At 51.1% G+C, this 24,042-nt stretch overlaps 2 protein-coding genes and 2 non-coding genes across 4 annotated transcripts; all 4 read right to left on the bottom strand.

The window, feature by feature from the left end:
• Nucleotides 1-229: 229 nt before the first annotated feature.
• LOC135821007 (uncharacterized) lies at nucleotides 230-3,198 on the bottom strand. Its single transcript, XM_065334063.1, has one exon. It carries the CDS (start codon nucleotides 2,992-2,994, stop codon nucleotides 643-645), a length of 2,352 nt encoding a protein of 783 aa, XP_065190135.1. The 5' UTR covers nucleotides 2,995-3,198; the 3' UTR covers nucleotides 230-642.
• A 995-nt stretch (nucleotides 3,199-4,193) lies between these two features.
• LOC135825448 (lipopolysaccharide-responsive and beige-like anchor protein) lies at nucleotides 4,194-23,859 on the bottom strand. The gene is made up of 9 exons (XM_065338152.1): nucleotides 23,790-23,859; nucleotides 23,150-23,293; nucleotides 22,032-22,140; nucleotides 20,709-20,965; nucleotides 17,831-18,010; nucleotides 17,117-17,218; nucleotides 6,821-7,038; nucleotides 5,907-6,058; nucleotides 4,194-4,796 (listed from the first exon to the last, which is right to left on the bottom strand). Exons 1-9 carry the CDS (start codon nucleotides 23,857-23,859, stop codon nucleotides 4,730-4,732), a joined length of 1,299 nt encoding a protein of 432 aa, XP_065194224.1. The 3' UTR covers nucleotides 4,194-4,729.
• On the bottom strand, nucleotides 7,105-7,176 carry Trnat-ugu (transfer RNA threonine (anticodon UGU)). Its single transcript has one exon. It is a non-coding gene; the product is annotated as a tRNA-Thr (tRNA).
• Trnat-ugu (transfer RNA threonine (anticodon UGU)) lies at nucleotides 7,859-7,930 on the bottom strand. The gene has a single exon. It is a non-coding gene; the product is annotated as a tRNA-Thr (tRNA).
• Nucleotides 23,860-24,042: the final 183 nt, after the last annotated feature.

Below are 24,042 nucleotides of genomic sequence, written 5' to 3'. Positions count from 1 at the left end.
TCAGGCATTACCTGGGATTCGAACCCGCACTATCGCCCTACATGCATTCCCCCATACACTTCGCATTCATGCCCATTCTTCCAAGTTGCTTCAAGTTATGATCTTGCGTTTGAAAGCCCTATTTGAATAGTGCGGCCAGCTGTATGTGGCCAGCTGTGTTTGATGGTACGGTACGGTACGGGACAGATACGGGATAGCGCCAGGCGTGACACAAACACACAAACAAACACACAAACAAACACCAAATTAAAGCTGTGTGGACCCTGGCTAGCGCCAGACGTTACTGAAGTAACGTCTTCTGCATAGCTACGGGAATAAAACGTTTACTTGTCAAGGCAATCCCGGGGGGGGGGGGGGGTGCTGTTGCAGGGCAGTCACTCATCACACACACACACACACACACACACACACACACACACACACACACACACACACACACACACACACACACACGTATACATTATAACTATGACGTCATGACTACTGTCAGCAGACAGCATATCAAACTGCTGCACCTGTGCACAAACATGGCCAGTCTTGCGGGTACTAGTAGCTACCACATGGAAATGTGTACTGTGCGCCATGGGAAATGGAAGAGACAATACAGATCATGGGCCTTTCACCAGCCACATCAACACAGTGCTACCTCTGCAAGGTCTTGACAAACTTCAAGCGAGCAACCCGATCAGCTACTGCATCAACCCAGAAATCTCTGCAGCTTCTCCACGCCTGAACCAGCTGTTTGGTCACGCACACTTCCTCAACCAAATGTGCCACTAGTGGGGCCTGGTAAAGCTGCATGCCGGGCATCTCACCCAGGCACTTGATGATCCGGGTGATTCGTAAGTAGTTGTGCGTGTGCGTCAGTAAGTTGGCATAGCGCGACTTCCAATCACCGGCACGGCCTACCTCGCCGGTTTGCTCGTCGATAAGCTTCAGGCCGTAGAAGTTCAGCATCATTTTGTAAGACTTGAGGAGTCGTCCGCGTGACACTGGATCACCGGTGATCGCCTTAGCCTCATCAGCTTGCAGTGCTTGTGCCGACCAATTCATTCCATTCGATTCACTTATTGGAAAAAGCCATTGGATATAGGAATGGTTGTACTCTAAATGACCGAGGTCCTGCCACCAATCTCTGTGGATGTCATCAATGTACACTCTGCATGGTGCTGCAGCAATCTTGCCACTGTAGAACAGGGTGTTTTTGTTGGCTGTGCTTTGCCGATCACTGGTCGCAGACCTGCTGGCTGCGGCAGGAAGATCATCCTGCGGTGTGTCGGACCATTCATCGCTGTCCGTCTCATGCTCACTCTCACTTCCCGCTAGTTGCTTTATGGCGGCTGTATGTGCAGCAGCAAACATGCCGTCGTCCCGTGCTGCTGCTGCTGCACTGTGTTGTGATGAGGCTGCTGGAGGGGACGGCACTTCATCATCCATACTTGCTGCTGAACAGTCTGGACTACTGGAGAACTGTTCAATGTCAGTGTACTGTAGTTGGTGTGGAGAATCACTGTTGCCTGCACCGGCGGCACTGCCTGGCGTCGGCACGGAGTACTCCATTGTGTTACACATACTGCCGCTGCCATCACTGTCTTTTTCTGTCTTGTCAACAGCACGGCCAACGTTCATGGCTGCCGTCCCCAGCGCTGGTGCTGTGACCCGGTGTCCACCGCTGTTGCTGCTACCTCCACTGTTAGCACGGTGTTGCTGATGCGGCAGGGAAGTGCGCGGCGCAGTGTCCTCAGTATGATCGTGTTCATCATACAGGTCTGATCCACCGCCGCCAGTTTCAGAGTATTCATCAGTACTCTCACCGTCCATATCCTCCTCCTCATTGTCCTTCTCCTCATTGTCTAGCTGTGCAGCAGCACGCATGCTGGAGTCTTCACACACCTTCACCACCACCGTACTGCCACTGCCATTGCTGGCGATGAGAGATTTGAAACGCTCACGCTCGTTCCTGTCACACACAGCTTCAGTCCAAAAGTTCTTCAGACTTCGCTTGGCATCCACTAGCTCCTTGGTGATGTGAACTTCATGCACAAGATGCGCCACCAATGCAGTTTGGTAACACTGCATACCAGGCATCTCACCCAGGCACTTGATGATACGGGTGATTCGTAAGTAGTTGTGCGTGTGCGTCAGCAAGTTGGCATAGCGCGACTTCCAATTACCGGCACGGCCTACCTCGCCGGTTTGCTCGTCCATAAGCTTCAGGCCGTAGAAGTTCAGCATCATTTTGTAAGACTTGAAGAGTCGTCCGCGTGACACTGGATCACTGGTGATCGCCTTAGCCTCATCAGCTTGCAGTGCTTGTGCCGACCAATTCATTCCACTCGATTCACTTATTGGAAAAAGCCACTGGATATAGGAATGGTCGTACTCTAAATGACCGAGGTCCTGCCACCAATCTCTGTGGATGTCATCAATGTACACTTCATGGGGAATTGTAGCTATTTGTCCAGAGTAGAATCGCCAGTTCTTGTTCAGCCGCCCAACACGAGTCTGCTTGTCTGACATGTGCCCGCTCCGCTGCAGCTCTAGACTCTTCGAAGCAGCTGAACCTGCGTCGTTATCGTCATCGCTGTCACCATCATAATCATCACCCACCTGCGCTGGACGACTCCTCCGCCATATGCTGATATTATTAACTACATGCGGGTCATCTCTCACAGCAGCAGCAGCAGCAGGCTCACCATCCTGAGTCTGGAACTGTTCCAAGTCCAAGTTGTTGCCTTGAAGACTGGCTGTCTGGTGGCGCTCTTCAACGCCCGCCATTCTAGCTGCTGGTGTTGTTGTTTCGACGTTGGCAAGCTGATTGTCGACCCCACGCGCAGCGCCCCGCCGGCTAACTTGAACGAACTGATCTAGTCGAAGCTGCTTGGACTTCTTTGCAAGTCCTCCCTTCGCCTTACTCGTAGTTGTAGGCTTGTTAGTCTTACGTCCTGCACTACTATTGGGTTGAGCACGAGCACGAGCACGTTTGGACTCCATCTACAATACGATGCAGTCGGATTTCCCAGTTCCAAATCCTAATGGCAATAATATTTCAATGAAACAGTCAGATGCCTGCCCGTGTGGCTCCAGTTTCGATGCCCAGGCGGGCAGCCATGCCAAACTGGACCCTTTGACTTTGTTGGCCCAATCTACATCGTGAAACTGGCTGTCAACTGTCCAACAGGCAACAATGCATTAATGCGGGCGATATACTGATTCTTGTCACTGTAATTATTATTTTCATCATTCTGGTTCCGCGCCATTTGTTTCGACTCAAAAGGGGAATTCCCCATTCGCTACCAAAATTGCAAAAAGCTGCGTACCATGGTGTACAGCACAGTACTGTGCGTGTGTATGTGTGTTCTCTGTCGAGTGTCGGGCCGGGAGGACGTAAGATTTCCTGGTTACCTTACTACATATGTAGTACCAAGAGTAGATAAACAAGAGTGTGCAACTCCGGATCTCTCCTGCACAATCTGCAGATACTCCCGCCCACGGCGGAATTTTTTGTTGACGTCACCTTTTTTCAGAGAAACGCGGACTTTGCCGCAGAGCAGTGTGAGAGCACGTGCTGGGCACAGACCTTGTAGTGTAAAGCCCGGCCAAGTGCACGAGGGAAACCTCTCCAAAAGGCTCGCAGCGCGTGCGTCGTCGAAAAGATTACGTCAACAAAAAATTCCGCCGTGGGCCAACCAATCCGCGAGTTGCACACTCTTGTTTATCTACTCTTGGTAGTACCAATGAGTTGGAATACGTTCCGCGGCAGAGAAATAATTGATTATTATGGTTGCAGGACTACACTGACTGTGGCAGACAACAGTAAGACAGTAGAGAAAGCTAGTAGCACCTACGAACATACACAAGTATTCATCAACTCAGAAAAAAATCACGGTTCGCGTGAGACTCGGCTGGAAGCCGAGTTTTCCGTCAGGAACGCCACCACCCTCTAGGATTCAAGGCGCAGATGCAGCTCCTAAACTAAAGCGGTGGGAGGTGAGTAGATCAGACCCACCACAAAGTAGTCAAAGCCCAAAAAATCCCATTCGCGACCCTGCCTACCCTCTGTTGGTCTTAGCCCATCCCACTATGCCTCCAACTCAAAATGGATTAAGAGTGAAGAGCAACCCCCCCCCCCCCCCCACACACACACATTCGCCGGCGTTGTTGACGACAAACATTAGGCCGAGTTTTTTCTTCAATAAAAGACCTCTCACAGCAGAGTAGCACTGCAACCGGTGACTTTCTTACAACCCTTCGACATGCTGAGTGGTAACGACAGTGTCTACAAATAAACAAAACTGTCAAAAGGACGAAAACGATGAAAACAAGAGGATGAAAGCGGTGAAAACAAAAGGACATAAAAATATAAAATATAGTGCCGAAACGCACTGCTAAATGCCACATGCTAACAGGGATACTATCAAGGAGTGCAGTGCATGTGCTGCAAGCAGCATGATTTAAACCATACATCAGACTGGGCACAGCAAATGACGAACAACAGAAATTTGAACAAAACGCCACAACTCGGTACGGATAGTCTTCTGAAATAATTTACTAAATGCCAAATTCTGCTAGAATACTGTACAAATAAAAGCAATGGATGATAAAATTTGCCATACTAAATGCCAAGAGAGTAAAATGCTATATACTCGAAAAGTAATCTGTACTCAATCTCCAAAGTAATCTGTAAGTAATAAACAAGTGCAAAGAGAATGTCCTAGAAAGGTGGCACTCAGTTGCGTGGAAACTCCAGTGGATAGGCAACGATGCTGCCTGATGACAAACCAGCCAGAACAAACCTAACAAAAAGAAATCAAACACAAGAAATGTGACACCCAGGATTATTATAAAAAAAAAGAGGACCATAAGTTTACAAGTTATCTGTTTTGTCCAACTCTAGCAATTATAAGCAGAACCTTTTTAATTTTAATCCTTGGCTCTCCATCTGAGGATTATTATTAATAAGCATTCCCGCGTTGAAGTGTAGCAGCAGTATGCTGCGTCCACAGCTTCGCTTATGCTGAATTGCTTGTGTGAGAGGAGAGGGGAGAGAAAGCAGCGAGGCAATCAACATCAGATGTGTGACAATAACATGATGGCTACAACAAAAGAATTGCGCTCCAAATTCTACTTTGCAAGTTGTGCGGCGCATGCCATTAGAAACAAATAGCAAAGAAGACGCCCGCCCTACCATCTCACATCACCCCGGCAGAAGTTCCAAGCAGCAACCGGTATGTTGGAAAACTCCCATGGATTGTGGGTATTTTGAGTTTAGCATCTACTTCAGTCAGCACTGCAATGCTAGCCAGTGAAAAAGTGACCACCGCTACGCTTCCTGTGCCCAGGGACCAGGTTCAAGTAACCCCTGACGCCATGCAGCTCTGCAACCCAGCTTAGTTCACACCTCAGCAACAGTGCAACTCGTGGTGCTGTTCTTGAGCCAGTGGTCCAACTTCACTGGCCAGCAAAATAGCTGGAAGAACGGCCACCAGAATGCTCATGAATTTAGATAGTGTAGTGTCGCATATAAAAGCATGACCTGTGCAGAAGCATGACTCGAATAGAAGCCGATTTTCCAAGCGCGCTGTGACACAGAAGCATGATTCGAATAGAAGCCGCTTTCTGCAAAGTACATGTGCAAGTACATACGTGCCAGTATGCACTGCACAGTGTAGACTGATCATGTTGACGTAGAAGCATGTTTTGAATAGAAGCATAACTTGAATAGAAGCATGGTTTGAACCCCGGCTTATACGGCCGTAAGCACCTGCTTTTATACGAGACATTACGGTATGCATCAACATGGGAATAATGTTGGCATAAACGCAGCACGATGGTGACGTATGGTCGGACAGGTCTGCACTAGTCTAGCAGTGGAGTACTGAAAGTCTGCAACTGCATGTACTCACCGTTCATCTGCTGTAGTTGTCAGTGCTCGCACACTACTCTCTGCACCGGGATAGACGAGTATGGACGCAAGGTCAGAGCAGCGTCGCACCTCCACTGTGCGTGCAATGCCACCTAGCACCAGATGGCGGCCGTCCTGGCTCACTGCCACAGCCTGAACATGCACACATACACATGTACATATGTACACACACACACACACACGCACACACGCACGCACCCACACGCACACACACACAGGCGTACATGGACACGCACACGCACACGGACACACAAACATATATAAACCATGATGTTGCAACAAAGCGGACAGCAGCAGCAGCAATTGCGGGGCATCATCATCATCATCATCATCATCATCATCATCATCATCATCATCGCTATCAGCTAACATAGCCCAGTGCCGAGTAAATAGCAGTGTACATGTAGTGCATGGAACATAATTATAGGAAAGGTGACAGGCTCCAAAATTGCTTTTTTCCACCACACAGCACACAATTAAGGATGGAGACTATTTCCTTGGAAAGTAGCAAGGTAAATTCAAGAAGGTGAGAAACTGCTGCAGCGTGCACATACAAATTCGGTACTTTCCAAACTCATTCATTAGTAAGTCAAAATCTCTATCCTGTCCGAGATTGGTTGGTGTTGTGACAAGCTTTCTTTTCCCCTCTTGGTGAGATTGTAGGCAGTGCTGCTTTCTTTCTTTCCTTCAACAAGGGGGATGGAAAAGTTGCTCTAAGGAGGGTCATGTCTTTTTTGAAATTTTTTCATCAACTTTGTAAAAACAAGAAATACACACACACGCACGCGCGTGCGCGCCCACGCACACACACGCACACAGACACACACAGACACACACGCACACGCACAGATGAATGAACGCAAGTGCACACCGTCTCATCACACACACGCTTACCAAGGCCTGGTCAACTAGCATTTTGCATGCCAGCTGTTCTCCAGTATTGGAGAAAACAGCCAACACACCACTGCCATCAGCATAGAGTAGTACAACGTGACCACATGCTGTGATCTTCACATGATGAGGACGAACACACGTAGGTAATCCACGAGTAGCTTTAGGTTGCACTGAATGTAACACTTCTCCATGGCAGGTGTGCACTAGACAACGGCCACCTGAACACAGTCACACACACACATTCACCAATACTGCTCAAGAAAAAGAAGAAAAAATAGATTGAAAGGCTCAAGAGGGGTTCGAACCCTCGATCTTCGGTTTACAAGACCGACGCCTTACCACTTGGCCATTGAGCCGCCCACGCATATTCTTCTGCCTACGCGCAACTTGACTGAAAGTCATCAAACCCACCAGGATCGTCAGTGGGTGGGTGGGTGTGGGAGAGGTCAAATTATGTTCAGGACGACATGAAAAAAACTGGCAAAAAGGAAAAGTTGTCAAGACAAATAAAATGACAATGTGATGTTTACCCTGGCGGAAAAGGGGAAAGTTTTTCACAGCGCCTCTAGGGGACCTGGAAAGGGCTTTGGGAGAGCACAGAAAGCAGAATGCGAGGTTTGCCATTGGTATTGCTTTTGTATACAATTCTGCAGCATTGTTGTGCACCCCTTGGGTTTGATCTGCCACCCCCTTTGCTACAGTGCTTGCTCCACTTTGGTCACGTCTTGCTTGTTGCTCGCATGGCACATGGCCCGGGGACATCAGTAGGTCCATACGAAGTGAACAGGTGATCTCGCTCCAACCGTTCTTTCGGAGCTTCCATCTTCCAGGTGTAGGCAGCATTCGAGTATTTGAGTTGAATTGTGAAGAGAAGAGAACTCAGATGGCATCGAGAATAGTCTTCAAGCCTCAACGAAAAAGAAGAAGACACTTCGATCAAGCATGTGGTTCCAACACGTGGAAACACAGCACACTATGCGCAGAATGACCTTCAAATTGCAAAAATACCAGCGAGCCACTTGAAAAATACGAATAAAAAGGCTCAAGAGGGGTTTGAACCCTCGATCTTCGGTTTACAAGACCGACGCCTTACCACTTGGCCATTGAGCCACACGCACGGAGGAGTTGTCGGCAGAATGTACTGTGCCTTTGAGACAAAGTTCACAGTGTGCATGGCGATGAGTATAACAATGATTGATTGATTGATTGATTTTTATTTAAGGATTGTCCAAAGGCCGCAGAGGCCTATCGAGGGGCTCTCCTGTGTGCTGTGTAAGGAAAGGGAGGAAGAGAGGAGGAAGGGAGATGAGTGCAGTGTATGGCTTGTTAATCAATACTGTCGGGAGAAAGCGGGAATACCAGAAACAGAATACATACAAGTAGAAAATTCTTGCATGAGGGATGTACGGAATTGCCGGGGGTGTTCAATCTCCCGAATACACGAGGGTAAAGAATTCCAAACGGATAGACAATGGCAATAAATAAGATAAATTGTGCACTCATAACAACAGCAAAAATGAAGAAAGTCAAGTTCCATAACGTTTTCTTGTGACTGTCATCAGTGGAACGCCGTCACATAAAAATGTAATAACTAAAACACACACTTATATACATGTAGCTAATATGGTTTCAGGTAGAAATACAGCAGCTAACAAGTACAAAAAGCGAAGTTTGCACCTTTGCAATGTGTGAATATAGTGTATGTGAGAAAGGTAGTGGCACATGAATGTGATACTGTGTGAATGAATGTAATGGTGCGTGTGTATTATTTGATGTGACGGCGTTCCACTGATGACAGTCACAAGAAAACGTTATGGAACTTGACTTTCTTCATTTTTGCTGTTGTTATGAGTGCACAATTTATCTTATTTATTGCCATTTTACGACTATTGTCTCCTCGTCGATTGTTTGGATAGACAATGGAATAACATAATATGTTGACGGGAGTATGTGTTGATATGGGTTTTAAATAATAAATAGTAAGGTCTGCGTGGACTGGAACTGAGGGTGTAATGAAATTCATCAAGGGTATCAGGGCAGACGTGAAGGATGTGGTGGACTGTGCAGAGACACTGGATGTGGCGTCGCCAACAAAGGGACTGCAGGCGAGAAAGTTTAAACAAGTTCTCTTTGGGTGTGTGCCAGTCAAGGTTTCGACTGCGGAGGATACATCTGCTGATGTGCGCCTGCAGTCTGTCCATGCAAGTTCTCTCAGCTTGCGTCAGAGAGAATGTCCAGACCGGGCAGGCGTACTCCAGCAGGGGTCTGACATACCCACAGTAGAGACTGAAAATGACCTCCGGAAGACGGTGGGACATAAATCCCAGCAGACAAACTCGTTGCCGGAAGGAATGTATGACGTTCTTAACATGGGGCGAAAATGTCAGGGTAGACGTGAGTAATACGCCAAGATGTGTGTGCTCTTGTGTACTTGGGACGTCAGCTGTTGAAACTTGTAGCGGCGACGGAAGAGGTGGCATTGATGTTGCCTTCGCATGGATTGACAAATATGCAGATTTGGAACCATTAAACTGGCCACCTACGGAATTCGCCCACGTCGAGCAAGACGTGAGGTCTTTCCGTAGCTCGGTGGGTGTGCAGGTGGGGACTCGCTCCTTCCCTACCGCTGTATCATCAGCGAAAAGGAAGAGGTCACAATACCGTACTGCTCTGGCAAGGCTGTTGACGTACAGCACAAACAGCATTGGTCCTAGATGGGATCCTTGGGGAACCCCAGAGTGCAGCTTTCGCTGGTTGGATGTAGCCAGACCAATCTTGACCTCAATTGATCTGTTGAATAGATAGCTGGAGAACCACTCCGTAGTCTCTGGTGTACACAAGTTTTGCATGATGTGAACGAGGACACGATGGGAGACCCGATCAAAAGCTTTGCTAAAGTCCAAGAAGGCGATATCATAGCACGACTTCTTGTCCATAGCTTTGTAGGCTTTCTCGAGCAGCATAAGGAGCTGATCGGTTGTTGAGCGATTGCGTACGAAACCAAATTGCTGTCTGCAGATGAGTTTGTTCATGAATACGAAATTGGTTAGCTGCAGGTTCACGAAGTGGTCCAGTAGCTTCCCAAGAGCGGGTATCAGAGATATCGGACGGTAATTTGTGGGTAGATGTTTGTCTCTGTCCTTCTTCAAGATTGGGATGACGGTGGCAGTCTTCCACGCTTCTGGGAAGGTGTGCAGAGTTATGCTAATGTTGAAAAGGGAGGTGACAGACTTGGAAATTACTGATGCGGTTTCTCGGAGCAGCCTGTTGGGTATGCACCCTCCTGACGCTTTGCGAGTGGGCAATTTGCGTATTTGCTTCAAATACGTCCTTTTCACGTATAGGTGTTAGGCAGAAGGGATCTGCTGGCATGGGTAGAGCATTATCCAGCTTGTCGGTGTCAATATTGTGATGCAGCTTGCACTGCGCTGCGAAGTGGCTACAAAGCAGATCTGCCTTTCCTGTCTCTTCTTCGACATGCACACCATTGTCGTCAAGGAGGGCTGGGATGCACTGTTTGGGACGGCTGATATTACAGAGGGATTTTGCTTGATTCCACCAAGTAGCGGATTGGCGTTTCTTTAGGAGGTCGAATCCGAGTTGACGGAAATAGTGTTTTTGGCTAGTCCTCAGAGAGGAAGTGAATGCATTTCTAGAAAAACGATACAGAGTCCAGTCTTCTGGGCGTCCGGTGGCCTTGGCTCGCTTAAAGAGACGATTGCGAGTCTTCCATAGTTTGTGGTGGTGTGACGTGAACCATGGTCTGCGGTTCTTCTTATGTTCCTGCTTTTGTTTAAGCTTAAGTGGAACATACTTGGCAACTGCGGCGATGAAGTAGCTTTCCCATACTTGCCAAGCACTGTCTGGCGAGGTGGCACCCTGCACGCATTCATAAAGAGGGAGACTCAACAAGTGGTAGCGGAGGGCCCGAAAGTCGGTTGCGGCGTAATCGAAAACGCTGGTGACATGTGTGCGTGTTCGCTGGGGTCTTATGTCTGTAGTTAATTGGAACAAAACTGGACAGTGGTCAGCTATTGGTGGAAGAACACGCATGTCGGATATGCTAGGCGAGTTGTTCGTCATGACAAGGTCAAGAAGAGAGGACGTCTGTCCTGAGGCGGAGTAGCGTGTGGCTTGGTTAAGTAAAAGTTGATGTAGCCCCAAGTCATCAAGGATTTTTTGAAGCTTCACACCTTCTACAGAGTTCTGAGTTCCCTGAAACCAAGAGTTCAAGCGAGCATTGAAGTCTCCACAAACAACGAGTGTAGCTTTGCGTGCGTTCAGAGCACTACCAACTGATGCGGTGAACTTTTCCAGGAATGCATCGATGTTCTGATGGGGAGGACGGTAGAAACAATACACAATGATTTGCTGTTTACCGACTTTGATATCTACACAGATGGTCTCAAAAGGTGGATCACACTCAAGTGATTTGCACCTATTGATGTAAGTTTCCAATGTCCGATGGTAGTAGATTGCCACACCACCACCACGAACCACGGTTTCGGAGTTTAATCGTCTATCTCGACGCAGGCAGTTGTAGCCAGGGATAGCTGTGTGTGCCTCCGAGTGGTTGGCGTTGAACCACGTTTCAGTAAGGCAGAGGATGTCAAGTTGTTGCGATATGAGCAGATGTTCTATCGTGTGTAGTTTCTTGACAGCACTCTGGCAGTTGAGTTGACCGATTTTCAAGCGGGTTGGTGGAGAAGTACTGGGGCCAGTGGGGGTGTAAGCACAGTAGCGCGTCGGCTGGAAAATTGGAGCATGTGGATTCAGTGTGGTGAGGGTGATTAGTGATAGTTGTCAAGATATTTGTACGGGACGTGATTTGCAGGGGTCATTGTAATGTAGGGATAACTAAAGTCTAGTGAGATGATGGACCGGTGGTGTGAACGTTATTGACCCACCCCGGGGCCCTGAGTAGTCATTGTTCGTTTGCTGGCAAGAGAAACTTCCTCGTCTGGTGATATTTCTCCTGCTTCCAGTCTGTTTCGTTTTGCGGTTCTGATTGCTGAGTTTTGGCTTGCTTCGTTTGTGAGGTTAATAATGGGGACACTCGATTTCTCGCCAGCTGGGTGGCCAGAGGTAGAGCTAGAATTGACTGGCTTATGGCTGGGTGGTTCAGGTTTCTGGATGGGGGCAGTAGGGGCATGCTGGGAGTCATTTGCATGTACGTTCTCTTGGAGATGTTCTTCGTCGTCGTTGTCCTGGGTCTGCTCTGTAGCTGTGGTGTCACTGGTTCTGTCACTGGTCTGGTTTTGGCCACGGGTGTCGGGAGGTTGTACGGGTTCATTTGATCGCATACGTTGATCTTCGTGTAATGCACGGTCGCTGGTGCTGTCACTAGTCTGGTTTTGGGTACGGGTGTCGTAAGGTTGTACGGGTTCATTTGATCGGGAGGGTCGGCCGGATCGGGTGCGTGGATCTGCGTGTGGCCCAGGGTCACTGGTGCTGTCATTGGTCTGGTTTTGGGCACGCGTGTCGGAAGGTTGTACGGGTTCATTTGATCGGGTGCGATCTTCGTGCGATGCCGTACCACAGTTTTTTGCAATGTGGCCAGCCTTTCCGCATGTCCTACACGTCTGCACTTGTCCCGAATGCCAAATTCTGCAAGGTGTATTCCCTTTGATGTAGCTTGGGATGGATTTTTTTAATTTTAGATGATTTTTTGCGCACGCGCAAAAATATGTTAACACAGAAGGCGCATGCTCTGTTCCCAACAAACTCTCACACGCTCATTGTTCTCCGAAGTCCACTGTTCCTGACTTCAGTTCTTGCTTTGTCCGCATTAGCAGTGGATTTCTTTCTCAACCTCAATCTCAAGGTTTACCACAGCTCACGGAGATGCCCCGTGCACGTAAGCAGTCGGCTCCCGGGCCCAGGCGTTCCAGTCGCAGGCGCGCCTCGTCGTCCCCGTATGCCGACACTCCAAATCGAGCCCCTGCGGACCATGCGGCCGATCGTTCCGGCAATGCCCGTGCGGATCGTTCCGGCAATGCCCGTGCGGAGCAGGACGATATCCCGTCCGCCGTTCCCCAGCCGACCAGCTTACTCACAACTGGCCTAAATCCACGTTCCGTTACGGCGGCCGTGTCGACGGCCCTGCACCCCCTGCTGGCTCGAGTCGAGCGCCTTGAGGAGCGAATTTCAGCTCGCCAGGATCCGGACGGCCATGCTCAGGCGGCGGTCCCCTCAGTGGCAGATGTGGTCCAAACCGCGTCCAACACCGTCACCCATCACCCGCCGCAGGTCGACTCCGGCCCCATGGACATTTCCCTCATGCAACCCGCGCTGCCTCCGATCGCAGCGCCCATGGCGAACACTCGTGAGTCCAGCTCTTTTGTTCCCACGGTCCCGCGTAAGTTGCTTGACAAAATCACACGCGGCGAATATATTGAGCTGGAGGATCTCCTCCCAGAGAATGTGGGCGCAGGGTCCGAGCCCTTGGAGCTCAGTACCGCCAACGGAGAGGGCCGGCGTGTGTCCCTCAATTTATGTGTGACTAAGAAGCGCTCCATTGTCGACTTCACTGCTTGGCTGGAAGTCTACACAATCTACATGGCCTGCGCACTGAAACATGTGCCATTCCGAGCACTGGAGCTGGTGACGTACCAGCACATTATCTGTACTGCCAACCAGCAGTTTGCGACCCCAGCTGTACTGGGGTATGACCGTGCCTTCCGTGCAGCGGTGGCAACAACCTCGGCTCGTTGGGACGCAATCGACCAAAGCCTCTGGAGCCTGCACCTGATCCGGGCACCCCGACCATCATGTCCGCGCTGCACAACGCACCACAGCCGTGACCGTTGCCCACAGTATTTGGCAGGGCCACATGCTCCAGCTGGCACCAACACCAGCCGTCCTACGCGGCCATTTCTGGCCGGGGCGGGCAGCACCCGCCAGATCTGCCTCAACTTCAACCGTGGCCGCCCATGCCAACACCAGCCCTGTGAACGCTTGCACGTCTGCTCAACCTGCGGCGACCGAGGTCATCCCGCCGCTCGCTGCACCAACGACGGTCGCCGGGGACCCCGCCAGACGGACAAGCCCGTCGCAGCGAAGTAGTCTCCCCACGCCTCTGTACATAGCCCGCCTAATGACTCTTTTGCCTCGTATTTCTAATCGTGTCCTCTCTGACTTTATCCTTAATGGCTTGCAACACGGGTTCCCCATTGGCCACTCTGGTGCTTCTGTATCTATCATCTCTGGCAACCTCCCAACTGCCATTGAACATGCTCAGTTTGTACAACAACAAATTGCTGACCGGGTCCGACGTGACGAATCGGCCGGTCCTTTCTCTGTCCAGCCTTTCCACCCATTTGTATGCTCTCCGCTCGGCGTAGTGCCCAAGAACAACGGGAAATTCCGCCTCATTCACCACCTGTCTTACCCTGACCGTATGTCTGTCAATGATGGAATAAACAAGGATTCGTTCTCCCTACATTATGTCACAGTGGACGATGCCATTGAGCTTCTGCAACGTCAAGGTACCGGTGCCTTGATGGCGAAGCTCGACATACGCAATGCATTTCGACTGGTCCCGGTCGCACTCACTGCATACCATTTGTTGGGTTTCCAGTGGCAGGGCCAATTCTACTATGACAAAGTACTGCCATTCGGGCTGAGGTCCGCACCCTACTTGTTTAACTGCATTGCGGACGCGCTTTGCCAGATAAGCTGTGAACTGTTCTAGGTTCCCCACCTCCTGCACCTTCTGGACGACTTCTGGCTCTGTGGCCCTGCAAACTCAACGCTATGTGCGCAGCGTCTGAACGTAGTCCTCTCCGTATTCCGCTACCTGGGAGTTCCCATTGCCGACGAAAAGACAGTCGGCCCAACCTCCTGTCTCACCTTCCTGGGCATCGAACTGGACTCCGTCCAGAAAGTGGCTCGTCTCCCACAGGACAAGGTTGACGACATCTGCTCCAGACTATTGGCCTTTCGCCAACGCCAATCCTGCCGTCTACGGGAGCTTGAACAGCTGTTGGGCAAGCTGAACTTTGCCAGCCGCGTCATCACGCCGGGCCGTACATTCATGCGCCGACTGTACGATGCCACGCGCAACGTTTCCAAGCCCTACCACCGCATCCGTCTCTCTCCAGAATGTCATCTGGACCTTCTTTGGTGGTCTCACCTACTCGATGGCTGGAATGGCAAGTCATTCTTCCTCGATCTCCAGGAGACGCTGGCCAGCGACATCCTGATAGAAACTGACGCATCTGGCGCCATTGGGCATGGCGCAGTATACGGCACGCATTGGTTCGCCGACACCTGGTCACCACAACACACTCCGCTCTGCATTACGTTCAAGGAGCTGTATCCCATCTGCATTGCATGTGCTACGTGGGGCCACCAGTGGTGTCGCAAGCGTATCCGCTTCCATACCGACAACGATGCTGTCGCCGCTGTTCTCAAGTCTGGCACCAGTCGCTGCCCTAATGTGATGTCACTCCTACGGCAGCTCTTCTTCATCTGCGCCAAGGGTAACTTTATGGTCACCGCCCGTCACATACCTGGAACTACCAACATCCTTGCTGACGCTCTCTCCAGGCAAGATTTCAAGCGATTCCATTCGTGCCACCCTACCGCCGCTCACATGCCCACTCCCGTGCGTGCTCTTCTGTCCATTCCTGGGGAGACTTTGGCCGTGCCTTGCACTGCCGAGTGACGGAAGTCTACATGCAAACTGCCATGAAAGCTGGCAGCACCGGTCCTGGGTAAGCGCTGATCAGACAGACTGAGCCCACTTATTGTGGGTGCCAGAGCATAACCGAATGTCACCTATGTACCGACTGTACACTCAGTAACTCAATATCACTCTACTATTGTCCACAATCTGTGGCACCCCTCTACAGTTAACAGTGAATAGGAGGTTCTCTATTTGGGGAGTCAACCTTGCTTACCAGGCTCCTCATACGGCTCATTCAGCCTCTCACACTCAGACGGCTCACTCAGCCTCGGCTCACTCAGCCTCTCAATACGGCTCACTCAGCCTCCGCAGCCGGGCCCTGCCCGGCTGCCTCCATACGGCTCACTCAGCCTCCGCAGCAGGGCCCTGCCCAGCTGCCATACACACACATTCACACAGCTCTAAGCTGTCACTCACTCGGAGCCTGGCAAAGCAATTGACAAACCCTCCTATTCCCCAAACTGGTTGCTCGTTGTGTGAGTGCGGCATGCAGATGCTTGTGTTAAACGATTTTTTGCGCACGCGCAAAAATATGTTAACACAGAAGGCGCATGCTCTGTTCCCAACAAACTCTCACACGCTCATTGTTCTCCGAAGTCCACTGTTCCTGACTTCAGTTCTTGCTTTGTCCGCATTAGCAGTGGATTTCTTTCTCAACCCACCCACCCACTCCACTATTGTCATCATCATGTTTCCTATTCTAGTTCTCTCCTGTCGGTATCCATTATCATACCGGCCTACAATAACTACACCGATGCCGTCTACCGGCGAAACTCTGTAAATACATGGAGGGGAGTCAACCTTGCTTACCAGGCTCCTCATACGGCTCATTCAGCCTCTCACACTCAGACGGCTCACTCAGCCTCCGCAGCCGGGCCCTGCCCGGTTGCCTCCATACGGCTCACTCAGCCTCCGCAGCAGGGCCCTGCCCAGCTGCCATACACACACATTCACACAGCTCTAAGCTGTCACTCACTCGGAGCCTGGCAAAGCAATTGACAAACCCTCCTATTCCCCAAACTGGTTGCTCGTTGTGTGAGTGCGGCATGCAGATGCTTGTGTTAACTGTACGTATCGTGTGCCTGTTGCCAAGACTTGGCCGTTCTTCAATTTCACGGTGCCGAACGTAACCGCCCCGACTACCTCGCCGTACTCGCTGAGCACGGAAGCTAGCTTCGGTGAGGCCACGAAAAGGGGGACGTCATGTACATGCAGTGTCGTGACCAATGGCGCCAGAGGTTCTACATTCACTTCCTTACCGGCAAGCTGCAGTCCTTTGCGAATCAAGTGGTCACAGTCGGTGGGTTGCTGGACGGTGATCTTGCAGTGTCTTCCGCTAAACTGCACTCCAAGCGGGCAACATCCTGGAGCCGAGACTTGACATGCCGCGTACATTGATTCGTACCGCTTTTCTAGAGAATACGAGGAAAACTCACTGGGGACCGTCAGAATGACGGTTCTGGTCCGCAGCTCGCCAGGCGACAGGCCACCCGGTAGCTTGCCGGCCATACCACTTAATGGTGGCGAAAAGCCCGGTAAACACACTTAATTCCTTAACCACCTCGGAGCACTTAAATAGTAAACCACACTCAATATCATGAGCTAACCTTGTGAGCATGAGACGACTTTACCAACATCAGCATTGACCGCCACACTGACGATAGCTAGCTCATGACCAGTCAGGATAGCCTGCGCACTGGCACTGTCCGCTGTACAAACATCACCAACACAAAGACAACAACGACGACAAAGACAAAAATAACAACAACTCATAAAAATAACCATAATAAATACCCCAGCAATGCTCTACCACAAAGCTATGATGACGTCATCCCAGCAGAGAAGGTTCAACATCTTCATATTTCAAAACTCGTGCTTCCTGTGCAACTATACAGGCTAGTGGGACCCAGCACTCACTGTACCCTACTACACTTCATGGAGGCAGTACGGGCTCAAATCTTAGTGCAGTGGCCCTCGGAAGCCGAGATAAGCATGCTCTGGAAAATTGTAGACTTGCAGCATATAACGATAATCCCAGCTCGGCACCAATGAGCAGTGTCCACATTTACAATGCATATCATGATATCACACTGCACACTGCACACTACACCACTGCACACTACACCACTGCACACTACACCACTGCACACTACACCACTGCACACTACACCACTGCACACTACACCACTGCACACTACACCACTGCACACTATACCACTGCACACTACACCACTGCACCACTTCACACCACGCCACTGCACACCGTACAGCGCGCATCACACAGCAAGCTCTAGTGGTAGCTTCTCTCAGTATGACCTTACCTCCCTGGTCATGATCAGAAGATATAATCCTGTGTAGCGTGTTAGACCAATGCCATAGCAATACGGTGGCATCACGGGATCCAGACACCACAATAGCACGGTTACCAGCCACAGTGTCTGCTGAGTAGGCTACACAGGTCACCAGGTCACGATGACCAAACACCGACTGCACAAGACGACCTGTGTACACACATGCGCACGCACGCACATGCGCACGCACGCACACACGCACACACACACACACGCACGCACGCACACGGGTGCACACACGTCCGCATACACAAATCACATGCATGTGCATTAGTACTTCAAGTGCATAAAACAAACAAAAAGGTTGATAGGTGGCACAATACTTGAGCATCACCTGAACAACGAGTACTGCTCAACAGTGTGATTCAACGGGTCTAAGGCTGTGTTTACACGACAACAAACACACGGCCAGTTTTCCGTTTTTGATTCCGTATTTCTTGCGCCTTTCCGTTTCAGACCGTTTACAGGATCAATTGGGACGTCACACTGCACTCTGGGGAGTGGTGACTGCCTTGCAGGCACCTCACAAGAAAATGAAGTTTACCGTCGTGATCAGACACCCCAAACTACAACGCCAATACGCCATGGTGACAGTTCACAAGCACATCTCCAGCCCCCCCCCCCCCCCCCCCCGACACACACACACAATCATGATCTCTTCCCCTCCTACCCTGCTCACCCCACCAGCATAACCAGCACTACCAGCACTACCAGCATAACCAGCACTACCAGCACTACCAGCACTACCAGCACTACCAGCACTACCAGCATAACCAGCACTACCAGCACTACCAGCATAACCAGCACTACCAGCACTACCAGCATAACCAGCACTACCAGCATAACCAGCATAACCAGCACTACCAGCACTACCAGCACTACCAGCACTACCAGCACTACCAGCACTACCAGCACTACCAGCACTACCAGCACTACCAGCACTACCAGCACTACCAGCATAACCAGCACTACCAGCACTACCAGCACTACCAGCACTACCAGCATAACCAGCACTACCAGCACTACCAGCATAACCAGCACTACCAGCACTACCAGCACTACCAGCACTACCAGCACTACCAGCACTACCAGCACTACCAGCATAACCAGCACTACCAGCACTACCAGCACTACCAGCACTACCAGCATAACCAGCACTACCAGCACTACCAGCACTACCAGCACTACCAGCATAACCAGCACTACCAGCACTACCAGCACTACCAGCACTACCAGCACTACCCTACAGCACTACCAGCACTACCAGCACTACCAGCACTACCAGCACTACCAGCACTACCAGCACTACCAGCACTACCAGCACTACCAGCACTACCAGCACTACCAGCATAACCAGCACTACCAGCATAACCAGCACTACCAGCACTACCAGCATAACCAGCACTACCAGCACTACCAGCACTACCAGCACTACCAGCACTACCAGCACAACCAGCACTACCAGCACAACCAGCACTACCAGCACTACCAGCACTACCAGCACTACCAGCATAACCAGCACTACCAGCACTACCAGCACTACCAGCATAACCAGCACTACCAGCACTACCAGCACTACCAGCACTACCAGCACTACCAGCACTACCAGCATAACCAGCACTACCAGCACTACCAGCATAACCAGCATAACCAGCACTACCAGCACTACCAGCACTACCAGCACTACCAGCACTACCAGCATAACCAGCACTACCAGCACTACCAGCACTACCAGCACTACCAGCACTACCAGCACTACCAGCACTACCAGCACTACCAGCACTACCAGCATAACCAGCACTACCAGCACTACCAGCACTACCAGCATAACCAGCACTACCAGCACTACCAGCACTACCAGCACTACCAGCACTACCAGCACTACCAGCACTACCAGCACTACCAGCACTACCAGCATAACCAGCACTACCAGCATAACCAGCACTACCAGCACTACCAGCACTACCAGCACTACCAGCACTACCAGCACTACCAGCATAACCAGCATAACCAGCATAACCAGCACTACCAGCATAACCAGCACTACCAGCACTACCGGCACTACCAGCACTACCAGCACTACCAGCATAACCAGCACTACCAGCATAACCAGCACTACCAGCATAACCAGCACTACCAGCACTACCAGCATAACCAGCACTACCAGCACTACCAGCACTACCAGCACTACCAGCACTACCAGCATAACCAGCACTACCAGCACTACCAGCACTACCAGCACTACCAGCACTACCAGCATAACCAGCACTACCAGCACTACCAGCACTACCAGCACTACCAGCACTACCAGCACTACCAGCATAACCAGCACTACCAGCACTACCAGCACTACCAGCACTACCAGCATAACCAGCACTACCAGCATAACCAGCACTACCAGCACTACCAGCACTACCAGCACTACCAGCACTACCAGCATAACCAGCACTACCAGCACTACCAGCACTACCAGCATAACCAGCACTACCAGCATAACCAGCACTACCAGCACTACCAGCATAACCAGCACTACCAGCACTACCAGCATAACCAGCACTACCAGCATAACCAGCACTACCAGCACTACCAGCACTACCAGCACTACCAGCATAACCAGCACTACCAGCATAACCAGCACTACCAGCACTACCAGCACTACCAGCATAACCAGCACTACCAGCACTACCAGCATAACCAGCACTACCAGCATAACCAGCACTACCAGCACTACCAGCACTACCAGCACTACCAGCACTACCAGCACTACCAGCACTACCAGCATAACCAGCACTACCAGCACTACCAGCACTACCAGCACTACCAGCACTACCAGCATAACCAGCACTACCAGCACTACCAGCACTACCAGCATAACCAGCACTACCAGCACTACCAGCACTACCAGCACTACCAGCACTATCAGCATAACCAGCATAACCAGCACTACCAGCACTACCAGCACTACCAGCACGACCAGCACTACCAGCACTACCAGCACTACCAGCACTACCAGCACTACCAGCACTACCAGCACTACCAGCACTATCAGCATAACCAGCATAACCAGCACTACCAGCACTACCAGCACTACCAGCACGACCAGCACTACCAGCATAACCAGCACTACCAGCACTACCAGCACTACAAGCATAACCAGCACTACCAGCACTACCAGCACTACCAGCACTACCAGCACTACCAGCACTACCAGCACTACCAGCACTACCAGCACTACCAGCACTACCAGCACTACCAGCACTACCAGCACTACCAGCACTACCAGCATAACCAGCACTACCAGCATAACCAGCACTACCAGCACTACCAGCATAACCAGCACTACCAGCACTACCAGCACTACCAGCACTACCAGCATAACCAGCACTACCAGCACTACCAGCACTACCAGCACTACCAGCACTACCAGCATAACCAGCACTACCAGCACTACCAGCATAACCAGCACTACCAGCATAACCAGCACTACCAGCATAACCAGCACTACCAGCACTACCAGCACTACCAGCACTACCAGCACTACCAGCACTACCAGCACTACCAGCATAACCAGCACTACCAGCATAACCAGCACTACCAGCACTACCAGCACTACCAGCATAACCAGCACTACCAGCACTACCAGCATAACCAGCACTACCAGCACTACCAGCACTACCAGCACAGCACTACCAGCACTACAAGCACTACCAGCACTACCAGCACTACCAGCACTACCAGCATAACCAGCACTACCAGCACTACCAGCACTACCAGCACTACCAGCACTACCAGCATAACCAGCACTACCAGCACTACCAGCACTACCAGCATAACCAGCACTACCAGCACTACCAGCACTACCAGCACTACCAGCACTACCAGCACTATCAGCATAACCAGCACTACCAGCACTACCAGCACTACCAGCACTACCAGCATAACCAGCACTACCAGCACTACCAGCACTACCAGCACTACCAGCATAACCAGCACTACCAGCACTACCAGCACTACCAGCACTACCAGCACTACCAGCACTACCAGCACTACCAGCACTACCAGCACTACCAGCACTACCAGCACTACCAGCACTACCAGCACTACCAGCACTACCAGCATAACCAGCACTACCAGCATAACCAGCACTACCAGCACTACCAGCACTACCAGCATAACCAGCACTACCAGCACTACCAGCACTACCAGCACTACCAGCACTACCAGCACTATCAGCATAACCAGCATAACCAGCACTACCAGCACTACCAGCACTACCAGCACTACCAGCATAACCAGCATAACCAGCACTACCAGCATAACCAGCACTACCAGCACTACCAGCACTACCAGCACTACCAGCACTACCAGCATAACCAGCACTACCAGCACTACCAGCACTACCAGCACTACCAGCACTACCAGCATAACCAGCACTACCAGCACTACCAGCACTACCAGCATAACCAGCACTACCAGCACTACCAGCACTACCAGCACTACCAGCACTACCAGCACTACCAGCATAACCAGCACTACCAGCACTACCAGCACTACCAGCACTACCAGCACTACCAGCACTACCAGCATAACCAGCACTACCAGCACTACCAGCACTACCAGCACTACCAGCATAACCAGCACTACCAGCACTACCAGCACTACCAGCACTACCAGCACTACCAGCACTACCAGCACTACCAGCACTACCAGCACTACCAGCACTACCAGCACTACCAGCACTACCAGCACTACCAGCATAACCAGCACTACCAGCACTACCAGCATAACCAGCACTACCAGCACTACCAGCACTACCAGCACTACCAGCACTACCCAGCACTACCAGCACTACCAGCACTACCAGCACTACCAGCACTACCAGCATAACCAGCACTACCAGCACTACCAGCATAACCAGCACTACCAGCAAACTACCAGCACTACCAGCACTACCAGCACTACCAGCACTACCAGCACTACCAGCACTACCAGCACTACCAGCACTACCAGCACTACCAGCACTACCAGCATAACCAGCACTACCAGCACTACCAGCACTACCAGCACTACCAGCATAACCAGCACTACCAGCACTACCAGCACTACCAGCACTACCAGCACTACCAGCACTACCAGCACTACCAGCACTACCAGCACTACCAGCACTACCAGTACATAACCAGCACTACCAGCACTACCAGCACTACCAGCACTACCAGCACTACCAGCACTACCAGCACTACCAGCACTACCAGCACTACCAGCACTACCAACACTACCAACACTAACCAGCACTACCAGCACTACCAGCACTACCAGCACTACCAGCACTACCAGCACTACCAGCACTACCAGCACTACCAGCACTACCAGCACTACCAGCACTACCAGCATAACCAGCACTACCAGCACTACCAGCACTACCAGCACCAACTACACAGCACTAACCAGCACTACCAGCACTACCAGCACTACCAGCACTACCAGCACTACCAGCACTACCAGCACTACCAGCACTACCAGCACTACCAGCACTACCAGCACTACCAGCACTACCAGCACTACCAGCACTACCAGCACTACCAGCACTACCCACCTACCAGCATAACCAGCACTACCAGCACTACCAGCACTACCAGCACTACCAGCACTACCAGCACTACCAGCACTACCAGCACTACCAGCACTACCAGCATAACCAGCACTACCAGCACTACCAGCACTACCAGCACTACCAGCACTACCAGCACTACCAGCACTACCAGCACTACCAGCACTACACAACCAGCACTACCAGCACTACCAGCACTACCAGCACTACCAGCACTACCAGCACTACCAGCACTACCAGCACTACCAGCACTACCAGCACTACCAGCACTACCAGCATAACCAGCACTACCAGCACTACCAGCACTACCAGCACTACCAGCATAACCAGCACTACCAGCACTACCAGCACTACCAGCACAACCAGCACTACCAGCATAACCAGCCATACTCGACCAGCACTACCAGCCACTACCAGCACTACCAGCACTACCAGCACTACCAGCACTACCAGCACAACCAGCACTACCAGCATAACCACACTACCAGCACTACCAGCACTACCAGCACTACCAGCACTACCAGCACTACCAGCACTACCAGCACAACCCAGCACTACCAGCATAACCAGC

This window comes from Sycon ciliatum, chromosome 1 (genome assembly GCF_964019385.1).
Source record: "Sycon ciliatum chromosome 1, ocSycCili1.1, whole genome shotgun sequence".
In the NCBI taxonomy this organism is placed as follows: Eukaryota; Metazoa; Porifera; class Calcarea; order Leucosolenida; family Sycettidae; genus Sycon; species Sycon ciliatum.
This window is presented reverse-complemented; position numbering and strand designations above follow the sequence as displayed.

Excerpts from the sequence above, each read along its gene's own strand:
- LOC135825448 (XM_065338152.1), bottom strand. The coding sequence starts at position 23,859 with ATGGCTGGTTATGCTGGTAGTGCTGGTTGTGCTGGTAGTGCTGGTAGT. Across the intron at positions 23,294-23,789 it reads TGGTAGTGCTGGTTATGCTG|TTGGTGCTGGTAGTGCTGGT; the intron begins GTAGTGCTGGTA and ends AGTGCTGTGTAG. Across the intron at positions 4,797-5,906 it reads ACAACTACAGCAGATGAACG|GTTTGTTCTGGCTGGTTTGT; the intron begins GTGAGTACATGC and ends TCTTTTTGTTAG.
- LOC135821007 (XM_065334063.1), bottom strand. The coding sequence starts at position 2,994 with ATGGAGTCCAAACGTGCTCGTGCTCGTGCTCAACCCAATAGTAGTGCA.